Raw genomic sequence first — 19,039 nt, 5'->3', positions numbered from 1 at the left:
TCTATCCTTCAGCATAAGGTTGTTTAGCTTCCATGTTTTGTATGGGTATGCAAATTCCTGTTCTTATGCAGTTCAACTTTTATTCCATGATGGTCTGAGAAGATGCAAGGAATAATTTCTATTTTTTTAAATTTACTGAGGTTAGATTTGTGGCCTAGGATGTGGTTGATTTTGGAGTATGTTCCATGGGCTGATGAGAAAAATGTGTATTCAGTTTTGTTAGGATGAAATGTTCAGTAGATGTCTGTTAAGTCCAGATGTTGAATGGTTAAGTTTAAATCTAAAATTTGTTTACTTAGCTTCTTTTTGGAGGATCTATCCAGCACTGCTAAAGGGGTGTTAAAATCTCCAACTACAATGGAACTGGTGGAAATCAAGTTGCTCATATTTGTTAGAGTTTCTCTTATAAATTGAGGTGCATTCTGGTTAGATGCATAAATATTAATAATTGAAATCTCATCATATTGAGTATTGCCTTTAACAAATATGAAGTGTCCATCCTTATCCTTCCTTATTTTGGTTGGTTTAAAGCCTATTGTGTCTGCGAATAGGACTGCAACACCTGCTTTAATCTGCTTTCCATTTGCCTGCAGTATAGATGACCATCCCTTAACTTTGAGTCTATATTTGTCTTTTAATGTAAGATGAGATTCTTGTATGTAGCAGATATCTGGCTTGAGTTTTTGTATCCAGTCAGCCAACTTGTGCCTCTTTAGAGGACAATTTAAAATATTCACATTAATTAAGAATATTGATAAGCCTTTCGAGAGTCTGGTGGACATTTTTAATCCTTTTGCGACTGTGGAAGTTGGAATTTGATCAAAATTCTCTGGGTAAGTTTACTTTTGTGGTGAAGGGTTATGTTGGTCTTTATGGAGGATAGGTCTGAGAATATCCTGGAGAGCTGGTTTAGTTATGGCAAACTAAACACATTTCTTCAACATGTGAATTTTGTTAAAGTATTTAATTTCTCCATCATAAATGAAACTCAGTTTAGCTGGGTACAGGATCCTGGGTTAAAAGTTATTTTGTTTTAGGAGATTAAAAGTCGATGACCATCATCTTCTAGCTTGAAAGGTTTCAGCAGAGAGATCTGCAGTTATTCTAATATTCTTCCCCTTGTAGGTGATTGTTTTCTTTCATCTGGCTGCTTTCAGAATTTTCTCCTTCCTATTAACTTTAGTGAAATTGATTATGATATGTCTGGATTAAGTTGTGCTGGAGTTCTGAAACTATCTTCTATCTGAATTTCAGAATCCCTTGGCATGTCTAGAAAGTTCTCCTTCATAATCTCATGGCGAAGAGACTCTGTGCCTTGTGAAGCCACTTTGTTGCTTTCGGGGATCCCTATAAGATGAATATTGCTTTTCTTTGAATTATCCCTGAGCTCTGTGAGAGAGTGATCTGTTTTTGCCCTCCGTTTCTCTTTCTCTTTGAGTGTTTGGGAGCATTCGAAAGCTTTGTCTTCAATGTTGGAAATCCTTTCTTCTGCTTGCTTCATTCTGTTACTGAGGGATTTTACTGTGTTTTTAAGATCTTTGAGGAATGCAACTTCTTGTCTCAATGTGTTAAAATCTTTGGTCATTTGGTCTTTGAATTTGTTGAATTCTTGAGGTATCTGTTGGGTTACTGCTTGGAATTCTAATTCAATCTTATTTGCTATCCGGATACTGAATTTGATTTCTGATATCTCAGCTATTTGTTTGTGCATGGGATCTTGTGCTGTGTCTGCCCCATTGATCCTTGGGGGAGTTGATCTACTCTGATTATTCGTATTGCCAGAGTTTTTCTGTTGATTTCGCCTGTTGATTGTTTTTCACCATTGCCTCTGGCCGTCCTCAGAGTTGGGGGAGTTGTCTCTCCAAGATTGGACCCTAGCAGGATTACTCTATTATTGCTGGATCTTTGTAGGGAGTGACCCTGTATAGTTCCTCTGGGGCTTCCCCAGCCAGGGAGTTCTGGTTGTGAAAGCAGCTCCGGAGTGTGACACACCCAGATCCAGCAACAGGGTGGGGAGTGGTGCACACGGTTCTGAGAGTGCCTGGCACCCAATGACTTTGGCACAGAGAGCCCAAGGCTCCAGCAGTCTCTGGCCAGGAGAAGGGCTCCTCACAGAGGCAGGGAGGGCTCCGGAGGGCCTGTGGCTACCAGAGTCCCTGGCCAGACTAGTGGGCAGTTGGAGGCAGGGAAGGTACAGGAGGGAGGACGCAGGGTTGCACAGCTCCTGCAATTCCTGGTCAGGGCATGCAGAGGCCCGGCGGGCACTGGTCATGCATCAGGGGTCGTGGTGCAGCTCTTACCGAGGTCTGGGCGGGTGCTGATCACAGTCGTGGCACAGTTCTTATGGAGGTCTGGGCGGGGCAGCTCTTAGGAAGGTCCTGGCGGGAGCCGATTGCGGTCATGGCGCAGCTCTAATTGAGGCCCATGTGGTGCAGCTCTTATGGAGGTCAATTTTTTATTTTTTATTTATTTATTTTTGCAGTTTTTTGCCTGGGCTCGGTTTGAACCCACCACCTCTGGCATATGTGACCAGCACCCTACTCCTTTGAGCCAAAGACGCTGCCCAAACTAATTTTTTGTTAATAATTTACTTTAATATTAGACATTTAGGAGCTCTTTTTACCAGATGTGAAATAAATATATCTATACTTAATGTTACATAAGTTTATTTCACTGCTACACATCTAAAATTAAAAATGAAAGGCAAACATATTTGCTAATAAAAAGCCTGTTAGCAAATGACTGTAACAATATTTTTAAAACCGCTTGAATTGATGATTTTAAAATTGGTAAGTCATCAATTTACATTTTAAGTTTTAGTATTTAATTTTACACTTAAATTTTAGCAATTTAAGCAGATTCTTGAGTTCACTTTAAGAATCAATTGATTTCTATTTTTTTTACATATTTGTTTGTGGTGAGAACAATTAAAATCTATTGTCTTTGCAATTTTAAGTATGTATTATTATATGTTATTGACTATCTTTACCATATTGTATAATACAGTGGTTCTCAACCTTCCTAGTGCTACGACTCTTTAATACAGTTCCTTATGTTGTGGTGACCCCCACCATAAAATTATTTTTGTTGCTACTTCATAACTGTAATTTTGCTCCTGTTATGAATCATAATACAAATATCTGATATGCAGGATGGTCTTAGACGACCCCTGGGAAAGGGTCATTCAACCCCAACAGGGTTCATGACCCACAGGTTGCGAATCACTGGTATAATAGATCTGTTAAACTTACGTATCTTGTTTAATTAATTGAAATTTTGTACCCTTTACCAATAACTCACCTTACTCCACCATTGCCTTCCTTAGCTGTCCTCTAGCCCTTAATAATTATTCTATCCTCTGGTTCTATCAGTTTGATTTTTTTAGTTTTCACATATAAGTGAGAACATATAGTAGATGTCTTTCTCTGCCTGGCTTGCTTTATTTTACATAATGTAATCTGATAAGATTTTAGGAGCTGAAAAACCATGTGACAATTTTTTTAAGTTAAAATAAATAGTGCAAATAAAGGTATTACTATGACAAAAGCATGTATGTAGATTACAAGTCATAATCTGTTATTTGCATAATAATCAATGACAATAAGTTTTCTATACATGTGCATTATTTCTTTTTATTTATTTATTATCATTTATTTATTTATTTATTTATTGAGACAGAATCTTGCCCTGTTAACCTGGCTAATTGCAGTGGTATCATCAGGGCTCACAGCAACCTCAAACTCCTGGCCTCAAGACATCCTCCTCGTCTCAGTCTCCCAACTAGGTGGGACTACAGGCATCCCCTCTCCCATACCTGGCTTATTTTTCTATTTTGGGTAAAAACACACTCTCCCTCTTATTGAGGCTGGTCTTAAACTCCTGACCTCAAATGATCCTCCCACCTTGGCATCCCAAATTGCTAATATTATAGGCATGATTCATCATGCATGGCCAAGAATGAGGTTTCTTTTTAAATGTATCCTCTTAATTGTAATCTTTGAAGTATTTTATTCAGATAAATTCAGACTGACATGAATAAAATGCCTAAAATAACTATTAAATGAACTACCTTTAGGACAGGTAATCTATTTTAATAACTGGCTATTTTAATAGCTTTATTGTTTACATACGACTGACTCTACAGTGAGAACTGCTGAACAAACGGATGTACCCACCATCTGTATTTAATTTATGTAAGAACTTGATGCTAATAAAAGCTATATCTGCCAGATGATCAAAGAAAGTGAACCAAGGGCCATCTTCTTATTCCTCCTGCCCCTTACACTTTCTGAAGCTGACTTGGTAACCATGTGAGATCACCAATGCACACTCATAACCCCAAACCTGACCTGCCTTTTCAGTTACACCAGTGCTAATCCATAGCAGTGTCTGCTCTGGGGAGATAAAAAGGCAGGATGCAGTTTTATCAACATAGTCCACATCTCTTTGCTGCTCTCAAATCTACCTTGGTCCTCAAGTTGGTATCCTTATTTGTTCTTCCTGAGAGAAAAAGAATACACAATGAACATACTGTGGGGTTACGTACAAAAAGGTGATGAATCTCATTTTATTTCATTGTCAACACAAAGACTAAAGCAAAGCTACTCTTCATATGTGATGAATTCTAGAAACAACTACTTTATCAAAACTTGAAAACATAATTTCCCCTTTTTCTTATCTTTATACTACCAGTTTGTCTCAAAGCATAGGTTATAGTAAGACTTTTAACAAGACCCCAAAGGTTCCATTTTGAAACCAAAGGTAGGAGTTTGAGCTGATGTTCTGCCCCCTGTAGTAAGGGAGAGAAGAAAAGAATCATAATCCTGGTAAGCAGCAAACACTAAAGAAAAACATATGAGAAAGAATATCCTGATAAAGGCAGGATCTGAAGAGGATGCTCCAGTCCCTCGTTGCGCGTCAGACAGGTACATCAGCACCTCAGTCCCAACTGCACTCATCTTGGCTGTCTCAGCCCCACTTGCCTATACACCAAGCAATGGAAATACAAATTTTTTTAGTATTGAAGATGGAAATATGTGATTCTAGAGGAAAGAAAGGTTTTTTGACCCATTTTCAGAGCTTTCCAAATTTGAAACCCTATGTACAACTGTTTATAGAAGGATTATTCTTTATAACAATGAGCTGGTTAACTATTCTGGTATTCACATATGAACACACACACACACACCCCACACACAGATACATATGTGAAACTTTTCATTGAGCTTAGCCTAGATACACGTTTGAACCAAACTGACTTTCAAATTAAATCTTGCTTCCAAATATCAGTCAATTTCCTTCAGATTTTCATATTTCTGAGAATAAAGTTTCTTGTAATATTCATTAAGGATTTTTTGGATTTCTAAGGAGTCTGTTGTTATTTCGTCTTCGTCATTTCTGATTGATGAGATTAGAGATTTTACTCTTTTTTCCCTGATTAGGTTGGCGAAAGGTTTATCTATTTTATTGATCTTTTCAAAAAACCAGCTTTTAGATTTATTGATCTGTTGTATTATTCTTTTGTTTTCAATTTCGTTTAATTCTGCTCTAATTTTGGTTATTTCTTTTCTTCTACTGGGTTTAGGGTTGGAATGTTCTTCCTTTTCCAGTTGCTTGAGATGTCCCATTAAGTTGTTAACTTCCTCTCTTTCCGTTAGGGCTTTCACATGAAAGCTATAACCCAGTTACAACCTAAGAATAGGGAGAAGGGGGAAAAGGAGGGGAGGGAGGGGGCAGGTGCGTAGAGGGAGGGAGGATTGGTGGGATTACACCTGTGGTGCATCTTACAAGGGTATATGCAAAACTTAGTAAATGTGGAATATAAATGTCTTAGCACAATAATTAAAAAAATGCCAGGAAGGCTATGTTAACCAGTGTAATGAAAATGTGTCAAACGGTCACATGTATGATGTATATGATGCCCCATGATCATATCAATGTACACAGCTATGATTTAATAAATAAAATAAATAAATAAATAATATTTTTTCTAATATAAAAAAACAAATTAAATCTTGCATCCAAGTTTTTTCAGTGCATATTATTGTGCCATAAGTTAGATATTAAATGTCTTTTCACTGCAGAATAATACTTTAATAGAGAATATCAGCAGTATAGATCATTCAAACAGAAAAAAAAATCTTCTCCTAATTATGTTTTGCCTAGAAAAAATAATGTTTTAAATTTAAATTTAAATCTCCCTCCAAAAAATTTAAATTTAAATCTCCCTCCAAAAATTCCCTCCACCAAAATCATGTAATAATGACATCATGCATGGTACTGGGAAAAGGATTTTAAAACTATGACAAGTCAAATATAAATAATTTAACTACAAAGATGTGTTTTCTGCAGAAATTACCTCTCCTTTTACGTTTTGAAATACAATTGTCTCACCCCAAGTGGGAACTCACTATGCAATGTAATGAAATCAGATTCAGTTTTCTTAACAGTCCAATTCCTATAATGAAGTTCAGTACTCCAGGGGTAGTCTGGAATGAGTCATGAAATCTAAACTGGGTAAATAGTAATCAATAGGAATGAAAGAAGAATATGCCACAAAGAGAAAAGGTATATTAAAACTAATGCCAAATTGAAAGTTGAATTATGTTAGAAAACAAAGGGGAAGAGCAGCACCATAAACAACTCTGGCTCGAACTACCTGGGTAATTTCAATTCTAAGTTAACGTTTTTTTAGCACTCTTAATTTCTGCCCCATATTAAGTTTTAAATTACTGATCACAAACTTATTATTTGGAATATTGCAGAACCAGTGAGGCAGAAATATCTTATTATCACAAAATCTTGTTCCTGAGGAAAACATACACATAATTCAAAATACTTACTGGAGATGTTGATACTTGAGTTATTCTTAACTTGTTTTCCAAATCATGTACTTTATTTTTCAGTTCCGTATTTTCTGTTTCTAAATCTTGAATCTAAAAAGCAAATGATTATTGAATACCTTTCAGATATTTTTTCCTGGGAAAAAATGACTATGATGTTGGCTATATTAATGAATTTGGATTTTGTATTATTTAAAATTTTAATGCCCTCTTTTGTGCATAGGGGATAAAATTATTTGATAAAGCTTGAAGATTATTGAATGATTCTAGGTCATCAGAAAAAACCATTAAATTTTAAAAGGTATTTTTATGTGTGTGCAAATTTTATGTTCCTAATGTCTCATCTGGGTGTTTTCTTGTTGCACTGTGCAATCTATACCCATAATCTTGGAGTATAACCGCAAGACAGTGAAACTTGCTCATGATGATTCTGAAGTGGAGTAAGGGTGTAATTTAATTACAAAGGAATCTGATCTGCATGGGAAACCACTTACCCAGCATCTGCTGCTTCTGCTGCTCTGATCCCCATGAGAAGCATCAGGAAGTGAAGCAAAGTCACATGAGAACACTAAGTTCTTGTGGGAATTCAATATAAAATAGTTAAAAACTGTGCAGGGGATCAGGAATGAAAAATTATAGGACCACAGTGAAAGCCGTTCCAGTCAGTGTAGGGGAAATTTAATGGCAGGCCTTCTAAATTTGTCTGATGATATGTAAGTTTCCCTGTACTTACATCACACTATGTGAAACAAGCTTAGTTTACTCACTCTTTTCTGTAACCCTGCGATCTGTTTTCTTGTTTCAACATCTTTTCCTCCAGATTCTAGAAATTTCCTGTATGCCAGGTCAAATGCCTGGCCAATTGTTAAAGTTATCTCTTCTGCCTTTATGAAAATAAAACAAAGAAGATTTGCATTTTAATAAACTGTCAACACTATTCTTTGAATCAAGAAAAAACATTCACATGAGATACTTTAAGACATTCACATAAGGCACTTCAGAAAGGCAATGGTGGGAGTGGGGGTTAGAGATATAGTAAATGAGCAAAGTAATTTATGTTAACAGTAATTTAATGCCTTCCCCGGTATAATATTGAAGACTGGGGAGAGGAGCATTAATGAATAGCTGTTGAAGTTGAAAAGTAGGAAGTAAGAGTTCTTTCTGTCCAACTTCTCATCTTTTTTTATTGCAGTATTTTTTTCCTAGTTGTTTTCCTTTCTTCTTTATATTTAGTGCCTATTAAATAATAGCACAGGGCCAAGTGTAGTTTCTCTTGTTGTTTTGCTCCTTATTTTCTTTCCTAGTGAAAGGATTTGTTAAATCCTGGGCAGGTACCTTGAATGAGGCTGACTGGGTGGTGTCTGTGGAAAACTTGAGGTATGCCCTCTAAATGGAGCAAACTGCTACTAAGTTCCAGTTAATTGTTGCCCAGTGGAAATGACAAATTCCAATCCAGAATTTTCAGATCTTAATGTGTGAGATGAAGTCAGAAATATGAAATTTTATATGACAGCTCTCAATTTTAAGTGATGGTAAACAGTTCGTATTTTTGTAAAGCTGTATGCTGATGAATAAAATAGACCTGCAGTTGAAATTTAGCCTCCTAAATAATTAACAATGTCAGATTTATCCATTAGAAATGGCTACAAATATCCAACATCGACCAGCTCATTTTTCTCCATTCACATCCTACTACAAAAAACGAGTATTAATATTGAATATTGAAATATCATGTTTTAATTAGTCTACTACAAATCTTCATAGTTTGTGAAGTACTAAGATCAACCTAAAATGAAAATATGCCTTATTAATAAAGCTTAGATTATTTCATTGATATTGTCTTTTTTGTAGTTTATTATTTTAAGGGTGGCTCTAGCCATACAAAGTATTCATAGTGTCTAACTAAAATGCCAAGTCTGTACATAAAATTATGTATGTCTTACAAAAACCTGGAAAAAGGTAAGAAAATAAACTGTAATATGCCACAATAAGAACTACTAGATAAATGAAAATGCCAGATGCAAATTTATGGATGCTCAGTGATGTAAACTAATGAAAAAAATGTGTATGGAAGGAAATTTGGTTGCTTACTGGGATAAGATGTAATGTTAAAAAAGTAGAAAAACTGACGTTGATAGGTTGTAGGATTAATAATTTTTTTCTGTTTCTAATTTTAGAACTCTGAGGAAGATGTTTGCACTTATTTTATGATACAAATTTTTAATTATATAGGGTGTTCCAAAAGTGACCCCTAAAGTTGCTTTGCACAGGGAAAATGGAAATTGTAGCTAAATGTACTTTTATTTACAAAATATTCACAACAAAATGTTATGAAATATTTACAAAATATTCTCTAGGTCTTGGCTAGAGAATCTCTTTGTAAGATTTTGTAATGAATATTTGGTAAGTAAAGGTACATTTAGCTACAATTTCCCATTTGCCCTCTCTGACAACTTCAAAAGGGACTTTTAGGACACCTGTAGTTTATTTTTTATCTTTAAAACCATGGGTTAATGTGTCTTTTCAATAAGCCATCATGTTCTCTTCGAATACCCAATTTCTATACTATGGAGAATCATTAAAATGGTAACACTATTGATTCATCATTAAGGGTGTTTGACTTCATATTTATTTATTTATATTAATAACTTTTAAAAAACTAAATTCTCTTTTTATAATAATGCATCTTTATTGAGCATTTAGGTGTCTGGTAAATATTGTGGATACATTAACTCACTTGATCTTTCTAATGACTCTGAGGGAGGATTATTTTTGTCCCCATAATTACATGAGGAAACTGGATTTTCACAAGGCTGTATAATTTGTCTAAAGATTTGTTGTGGAGACCTGGAGTAGCAATTCAGAAGCCAAATGATTTATCTCTTTTCCTACACAATGGACATTCATGCTGTTTCAGTTACTTTCTTATTGCAAGCAAACTTCTACAAACATCCATGCAAAATCTTGTGGTAGACATGTGTTTTTATAAATACCTAGAATGCAATTGCTATGTCTACATTATAAGAAACTGCCATACTGTCTTCCAAAGCAATTATCCTATTTACATTCCCACCATCCGTAAGAGTTTTGCTTGTGGCACATTCTCAACATCAGATATGATAGTCTTTTAGGGTTAGCCATTTTAGTGGGTAAGTGACATTACATCAAAGCATTTTAATTTTGCATTTTTCTGTTGAATAATTATATTATCCCAGTTTCATGTGGTCAGAAGCATTTTTTTTTTTTTTTTTTTTGTAGAGACAGTCTCACTTTATGGCCCTCGGTAGAGTGCCGTGGCCTCACACAGCTCACAGCAACCTCCAACTCCTGGGCTTAAGCGATTCTCTTGCCTTAGCCTCCCAAGTAGCTGGGACTACAGGCGCCCACCACAATGCCCGGCTATTTTTTTTTTGCAGTTCGGCTGGGGCAGGGTTTGAACCCACTACCCTCGGTATATGGGGCTGGCGCCTTACCTACTGAGCCACAGGTGCCGCCCTCGCTGGGCTACTTTTTGGTTGCAGTTTGGCCGGGGCCGGGTTTGAACCCACCACCCTCGGTATATGGGGCCGGCGCCTTACCAACTGAGACACAAGAGCCGCCCAGAAGCATTTTTTTAATATATTCTTTAATGTAGTAACTCCCTGATCAATTCTCCTGCACATTTTTATTCAATATTTTTTCTTTTTACTATTGATTTTAAGGAGTTCTTTATATATTCTAGATACAAATCCATTTTGGATACATGTATTCAGAATATAGCCTCATATGTGGCTTGCTATTTCATGCCATTGATAATGCTTATTGAGTAACAAAAAATATTTTACTTTTGATAAATTCCATTATATCCTGTTTTGGTCATTTTTAGTGTTTTTGAGTTCATTTGTAGGAAATCATTGTCCATCCAAAGTTCATGAAGATATTCTGTGTTTTGTAATTAAGGTATGTATAAGATTACTTTTGTGTCTATAATGCATTGCAAATTATTTTATATAGCATATATATAGATTAATTTTTATTTCTTCCTTTATTTAGCTCATTGTTCAAAAAGACTTATTTCTCCATTGAATTGTCTTATCATATTTCTAGAAAATAAATTGAACATGTATGTGTAGATATTTCTGAACTGTACAATATGGTTCAGGCATTATTTGTCAATCATTACATTAATACCACCTTGCCTTGATAATACTTTCTTTTTTTTTTTTGGCTGGGGCTGAGTTTGAACCCACCACCTACGGCACATGGGGCCGGTGCCCTACCCCTTTGAGCCACAGGCGCTGCCCAAATAATATTTTCTTTAAAATAAGTTTTGAAATTAGGTAGTTTGTCTCCCCAACTTTAGTCTTCTAAGATTAGTTTTTTTCTGGCCATTTCTTATTAACATGGTAGAAGTCACTTCAATTTCTACTAAAAATCCCATTGTGATTCTGATCAGAACTGTATTGAGTTTATGGATCAATTTCATAGAATTGTCCACTTAATTAGATTGATCTTAATTGTACAAGCAGATGTATTCTGATTCATGATATGATATCTTTCTCCCACTATTTAAGTCTTCTTTACTTTCAATAATTCTTCACAAATTTAAGTGTAGATGCCTTGCACATTTTTTATCCTAATTAATTCATGTTTGCTGATGCTATATGAAACAGATATTATTTCTTTTTTGATAGTAGACAAAAACACAATTCATTTTATAAATTGACCTATATCCTGTGTCCTTGCTAAATTTGTGTCATAATTTTGGTCGTTGTTTCTAGATTTTTTAGGATTTTTTATGTTAAAAGAATTGCTGTATTATCTATGAAGAAGACGATTTTACCTCTCCCTACCTCAATCTTTGTGCCTGAACTAAGATATCTAATACTATGATAAAGAGGCAATAAGAATGAACATCCTTGCCTTGTTCCAGTCTAAGAGGAAAGCATTCCATATTCAACATTAGTTAAGAAGTTGCCTACAAGGCTTTTAAACTATGTATCAAATAAGAACTATCTCTTCTACCCCTAGTATGCTGTGAATTTTATCATCAGTTGGGTTAAATTTTGTCTAGTGTCATCTGCTGCCTCACACTAGAGTGCCCTCACTTCAGCCTCACTCACAACAGCCTCAAACTCCTGGATTCAAGTGATGCTTTTGTTTCCACCTTCTGAGTAGCTGGGACTACAGGTACTCACCCCCATGTCAGGCTAATTTTTCTGTTTTAGTGGAGTCAAGGTCTCACTGTTCCTCAGGTTGGTACAGAACTTCTGAACTCAAGTGATCCTTCTATCTTGGTCTCTCAGAGTGCTGCGATTATAGGCATAAACCCTACATCTGGCCTGGATACACAGTATTTCAGTTCAGTTTGTTCATGTGGTTGTTTTCTTATATTGTAAACTGACAATTTATAACTGTACAAATTTATGGGGTACAAAGTGATATTGTGATTTATGAATACAATGTAGAATAATTAAATCAAGCTGGTTAACATATCCTAGACCTCAAATACTTAACATTTTTGGTGAGAAGAATTAGTCAAATTCACAGTCTTAGAACTTCTGAAAAGTGCAATTCAGTATTATTAACCATATTCACCATGCTGTGCAATAGCAGTAAACAAACAGAAACAAAAACATGTTCCTTTTATCTAAGAGATTCAATGCAATACCTATCAAAATTCTAACATCATTTTTCATAAAAATAAAAAAAATCCTAGAATTCATTGAATGCTACAAAAAAAATCCCTAAAATAGCAAAAGAAATTGTAAGCAAAAAGAACAAAGCTGAGGGCATCATAGTACCTGATTTCAAACTATACTACAAAGCTATAGTAACTAAAATAGCATGGTACTAACAAAACAAACAACAACAACAACAAAAAAACCAAATAGGTACACTGACCAATAGAACAGAATAACTGAATAGAGAACTCAGAAATAAACTCATACATGCACAGTTAACTGATTTTCAACAAAGGAGCCAAGAATACATAAAGTGAATGATATAACCTCTTCAATGAATAGGGTTGGAAATATTGAATATCCACATGCAGAAGAATTTAAATTGGAGTCATCTCATGCTACATAAAAAAATCAACTCAAAATTGATTAAAAACGCAAACAAAACCCAGAAATTATCACACTAGTGGAGGAAAATACAGAGTAAAAAATTCATGACATTGGTCTGGGCAATGATGTTTTTGGATTAGCTCATTTTTCCATTTGTTATTTCTATGCTAAAATTTTTGTCTGTTTACTTAATAGTACCTCCTTTTTCTTTAATATTCTGAATATATTTGTAAAGCAACATTAAGCTCTGAGCCTTATAGATACATTTAAAGTTTCCTTTAACTCTTATCCTTAATCTTGGCCCCCTCCACTCTTCACAGAGGTAACAACTACACTGTGTGTATCCTTCTAAACATATATTATGGGTTTTGCATGTATTTACCTCTATGCATATATTTACATAAGCATTCAGAGTATAATAATACCAAAGTTTGATCAGAACAGCATGTATTCTAAAATTCCTCATTATATATTTGATTCAATTATACCTTATATTTGATTCAATTATACCTTATATACCTTATACCAATATACACTTATATTATTTCACCAATATTAGTAAATATTCATGATGGTAACTTTCATAATAATATTAAAATGAAATGCATCATGTCCACATATATAGGCATCTTTACATGTGTACTCTCAACTGATTTTATACTTACAACAATTTTGTGAAATTGATGCTATTTTCCATTTATAGATGAAGAGTGAAATACTAAGAAACATGAAGTCATTTGCCCATTGAAATGGATTATAAATGACAGAAAAGGAATTATATTTTCTACTTTGCTAATGCTAAAGTGAGTGTCCTTATCCTATGACGCACTGGTTCTCTACATAAGAAGCACAGTAATATATATCAGCAAATGGATGTATAAAATGTCAATAAACACTAAATAACATAAAACCTAAAATTCAACTAAAACCAGATCTACAAATCTATGACAGAAGTGACATATTTCAATGGCTTCAGTTGATATTTAGAGTAAAACTTTTTGGTTATATACAACTTAAGATAGTAGAAAAGTATTACCAATACTGATAAATAAATTTGGAGTTCTCTAAATATCATTTAATTTCAATGGGCCATATATACATCTTTATGTATTTATATAAAGATCAATATATTAAATATTGTTACCATGGTTAGGATTTGTGCAGTATTTTGAACAAAAGCATTGATTATTATTTTTTTATTTATCATAAGAGATAGTAAGTTATAGCTAAACATATGTTGTATTTCAAATAAATGTTGTTGCTGTTGTTTTTAACTACAAGAAATATTTTCTAAAGGAGATCTCAAATGTTGATAAAATGGATCATAAAAGATATGGTGTTAGACTCACTGTTTTATAATTTTATGTGCCATTTTTAAGTCATAAAAAATGAGGACATTAATACTTTCACATTTTTTTCAGCCTCCCTTTCCCATGCCACCAATTTTTTAAATTTATATTGTCATCTTTGTATTTTCAAGATTTTTAGTTTTTACATTTAATTCTGAGACCTTAAGTCCCACAATATTTAATATGACATTTATATATAGATAGATTAAATGGGAACCCTTAGTCTTTATATAATTTCTACATTTTTTAGTTTTTCTTTTTTTATTTCAAATTCATATGAAAGTACAAATTTTTAGTTTACATTGTTCTCACTTCCAATGACAAAATTGCATCTTTAAGAACCAATAATGTTCCCACTCTTAGAGAATTTGATAAGAGTAGGCTATATAGTCAGTTAATTACATTTTAAGAATCTATGCTTTTTGATTAAAATAATTTTAAATATTGAAAACGAAATCAATTAAAGAACTGTGCTTTACTACTTACCTAGCATTTCATGAGTTAACATAGGATAGTGGTCCAAATACTGCTAATAATTACACAAAATTTGAATGTGTGGCAAAAAATTCAAATGTATCAGTTTTAAAAACATCCCTTACAAAAGCACCTGAGACAACTTAACTAAAATTATTTTACTTGTTTAAAGTCGGTCACTCCCTCATGTCGGAATAAGACAATTCATTGGAGTTTCTTAACTCAAGCCATTTGATATAAAAATCTTAGTATTTCATGAAGTAGAAAGATGAAAATTAGTAGCAAAAGGAAATACCAATATGCTTCCGGACCCTGAGTATCAACTAGTTTCACTAAGTTGGATGACTAATAAGAAAATCAGTTTTTTCCCTGATTTTGTAATGAAATATATCAAATATAAATAATTTAATTAATAAAAAGTTTGTTTCAAAAAATTATCACAAGGCAAACATGAATTTACAAAACATCTTTTCACAAGTATACTCTGGGAATAGATTAGATGCATTGATTCCTTCTGGTACTAATAGTACATGATTCTTTTGACAATGAACCTTTTTTTTTTAACAGAAAATTAATTAGGACTTGCCTTATTTTACATTTCCCTCCATATCATTTTAAAAAGTGTGAGGGGATGTGTGTGACAGTTTTATGTGTTTCTTATGTTTCATGTGCCACTATTTTAGTGGCTGAATCTCCAGAGATTAGGAAGGGAACAAGTCAATCTCAAAATCCTATGCATTCACTGGCAGCATCAGTGAATAATGAATATTTATTAACATACAAAAACAAAATTGTGAAAAACAAAGAACATCAAAATAACGCTCGAACAGTTGATTTTCTTATTAGTCATCCAACTTTGACATGATAAATGAAGTCAACCATACCACAATTAATTCTATATTCTAATTTTATTTTAATGAGATGACATTAGAAGCTGTATGAAAACCTTTTAACCATAAGATGAAAGATTGAACTCAAAAAAGGCCATAATTTATTTTTCAAAGGTTTTTAGAGTCAACTTTTTATTTTAAGATAATTTTAAGCCAGATGTAGTGGTTCATGTCTGTAATCCTTGCACTCTGGGCTGGTGTAGTGCTGGAGTTCAGGAGTTCAAAAGCAGCATGAGCTAGAATGAGACCCTGTCTTTACTAAAAATAGAAAAACCTAGCTAGGGGCGGTGTTGCACACCTGTGGTCCCAGCTACTCAGGAAGTTGGAGCAAGAGGGCCGCTTGAACCTAGGAGTTTGAGGTCACTAGTATGATGCCATGGCACTCTACCCATAGCAATAGAATACTCAAAAAAAGATAATATTTAATATTAGATAACATTTAATATTAAATAATCTTTAATGTTATAAAGATAACAAATGTTAAATGTTGTAAGAAATAAAAAATTATAAGACACAGTGATCCTGTGTACCTTTATTTAGGTTCTTACAGTGGTAACACAGTGTTAGCAAAGTATAGCATCTGTAAGGATAAGAATTTTGATAATAATGTAGTCAAGACACAGATTACCTGCATTACCACATGAATCCCCCATCTCGCTGTTTTATAAATACACAGCACATCCTCTTCCGGCTCAGCCTCTCTCGTTCCGTAAACCCTGGCAAACTTGTCTATTCTTGATTTCTATAATTTTGTCATTTTAAGAATGTTACGGAAAAGGAATCACAGTGTACAGAAGCTTTTGAGATTGTTTATTTCACTCCCTAGTCTCTGGAGAGTCATCCAAGTAGTTGCCTGTATTAGTAACTCATTCTTTTTATTGCTAGTACACTGTTGTTGGACCCTACCAAGGTTTGTTTACCCTTTGACTTATTTTCTGGGTTGTTTGTAGTTTGGGGCTATTATGAACAAGCTGCTATAAACATTCATGTATCGGATTTTGTGTGAATATTTTGAAGTTTTATTTAGCTGGGATAAACATACACGTAGTTCATCATATAGTTCCATGTTTAGTTTCTTATAAAACTACCAAACTGTTTTGCCTGACTGAATGGACCATCTTATGTCTCTACAAGCTAAGTATGAATGATCCAGTTTTTCCACATCCAATCTAGCATTTGGTGTTTTTATCACAACATTTCTGATAGTCATGTAGCAATATTTCATTTTGATTTTAATTTACATTTCCCTAATGAATAATAATGCTGAACATCTTTTCATGTGCTTATTTGCCATCTGTATATCTGTGATGCTCCTTGCATGAGATGCTCCTCTTAGTCTTGGCTAATTGTACTAATTGCTTTTATTCTGTTGAGTGTTGAACATTCTTAATACTAGTCCTTTGTCTAATGTAAGTGGTTTGCAGATATTTTTCCCAGTCTTAGCTAGTGCTCTTAACAGGGACGGACTTTTATTCAACTTCAATTCCTCATATTTTTTTCCTATTTCTGAATCCTGCTCTGGGTGTCAAACTAATAACTCTTTGCTTATCTAGCCCTATATCTTGAAGCTTTTGAATATCATTTACCCTAAAAATTTTACATTTACATCGAAGTTCATGATGCATTTTCAGTTAATTTCTATATAAGCTGTTAGTCAGAGTGCATTTTACTTGCCTAATGCATGCCCAATCGCACCATTTGTCAAAAAGGCTTTCTTTTCCATATTTCGCTGCTTTTGTGCCTTTGTAAACATCAGGTGGGCACATTCTGTGGGTTGCTCTCTGTGTTCTCTGCTCTGAACCGCTGACCTATTTGTCTATCCCTCCACAAAAACTAGCCTTAATTACTGAAGCTATGCAAGTAAGTCTCGAAGTAGGGTAAACTGATTTCTTCACTTTACTGTTCTTTTTCAAAGTTGTTTTAGCAATTCTAGTTCCATTGCCTTTCCATATAAATTTTAGAATAATCTTGTCTCTTTTCACAATTTGCTAGGATTTTGACAGGATTTATGTTAAACCTATACATCAATATGGAGAGTACTGACATATATACACACACATATATACACGTTTATATATATATACATATATCTGTATATATAAATTTATATATTTTACAAGGGCTTTCTGGAAAAGTATCCAGCCAGGTACAATGAAAAATAGAGATACACAAGGCTGGATGCTTTCCAGACAGCTCTCGTATGTTGAATTTTCTAATCCATGAATATTAATATGACTCGCCATTCATATTTTTTATCACTTCAATTATCAGTAATTTATAGCTTTAAGCCCACAAATAGTAGTCAAGTTTTATTTATTAGGTTAGATTTACACCTATGTGTTTCATTTTTTAAAAAAAGAAATTGTAAAGGTTTTATCCACGTGTACATTGCTATTACACAGCAGTACAACAATCAATCAGATATTCTGCCACTTGGCTAAATTCATCTATTAGATTCACAAAATGTTCTGTAGACCCTGAATTTTCTGAATCATGAAATCTGAAAATAAGAATAGTTTTATTTCTTCCTTTACAATATGCATGCTTTTTACCTTCTTTTCTTGCCTTACTGCAAGGACTAGAGCTTCTACAACTGTCTTTAATGAGTGATGTGGGTGCAAAGTCTTGCCTTGTTACAAATCTTAGGAGAAAAGCATTCATTTTTTTAACCATTAATTAAAATATTTGTATTTTTTAGATGCAGTTTATTAAGTTGAAGAAGTTTCCTTTTATTACTATTTTCTGAGTATGTAATCATCAATAGATGTTGATTAAAAAATTAAATCATTAATAGAATAATGTGATTTTCTTTAGCTTAACAATATATTTGATTACATTGTTAATTTTTTGAAAGTTAAATCAGACTTGCATCCATGGGACAAACTACACTTTGACTTAGTGTATAAATCTTTTTATATATTGCTACTTTGTATTGGCTAATATTTTGTTAGAGTTTAGTTTTCTTTTCTTTTTCTCTTCCTCCCATCCCTCCCCTCCCCTACTTTCCCTTTCCCTTCCCTTCCCTCCACTCTTTTTTTTTTTTTTTCTTTTATTCTCCTTTGCATTGTCTTCATCTACTTTTGGTATCAGGGAAATATTAGTTTCACAAAATGAATTAGGAAGTGTTTTTGCCTCTCCTATTTTCTGAAATAGGTTTGCAGATTATGTTAATTGCTCTTTGAGCATTATATGGACTTCCCCAATGAAATCATTTAACTTTGGAGATTTTTTAAAATAAATCTTCAGTTAGGCATTTAATATCCTGTATAGTTATAGGGTTATTGAAATTATCTCATTAGTACTGACTGATTTGTGGCAGTTCTGCTTTCTTAAAAAATTGATCCAATTGATTTATGTTGTCAAATTTACGTGTGTACCATCATTTACAGCATCCTCTTTTTCTTTTGATATTGGAAGAGTCTACTAAAGATGTG

General features: G+C 33.8%; 1 protein-coding gene across 7 annotated transcripts in view; it reads right to left on the bottom strand.

Moving 5' to 3' along the window:
• The window catches only part of GULP1 (GULP PTB domain containing engulfment adaptor 1), a 294,801-nt gene that overhangs the window by 27,658 nt on the left and 248,104 nt on the right, over positions 1 to 19,039 (bottom strand). For 4 of the 7 annotated variants that reach the window (XM_053597841.1, XM_053597840.1, XM_053597845.1 and 1 more), the window contains 3 exons: positions 7,610 to 7,726; positions 7,337 to 7,417; positions 6,843 to 6,935 (listed from right to left, as the gene is read on the bottom strand). In XM_053597841.1, the coding sequence (XP_053453816.1) occupies positions 6,843 to 6,935; positions 7,337 to 7,417; positions 7,610 to 7,726 (291 nt within the window). The remainder of the gene's footprint in view (positions 1 to 6,842; positions 6,936 to 7,336; positions 7,418 to 7,609; positions 7,727 to 19,039) is intronic. The other 3 variants (XM_053597844.1, XM_053597846.1, XM_053597843.1) reach the window with 2 other exon arrangements.

The sequence above is a fragment of the Nycticebus coucang genome, chromosome 7 (genome assembly GCF_027406575.1).
Source record: "Nycticebus coucang isolate mNycCou1 chromosome 7, mNycCou1.pri, whole genome shotgun sequence".
Classification (NCBI taxonomy): Eukaryota; Metazoa; Chordata; class Mammalia; order Primates; family Lorisidae; genus Nycticebus; species Nycticebus coucang.
The sequence above is the reverse complement of the archived record's forward strand: the minus strand, read 5'-3'. Positions and strand labels throughout refer to the sequence as shown.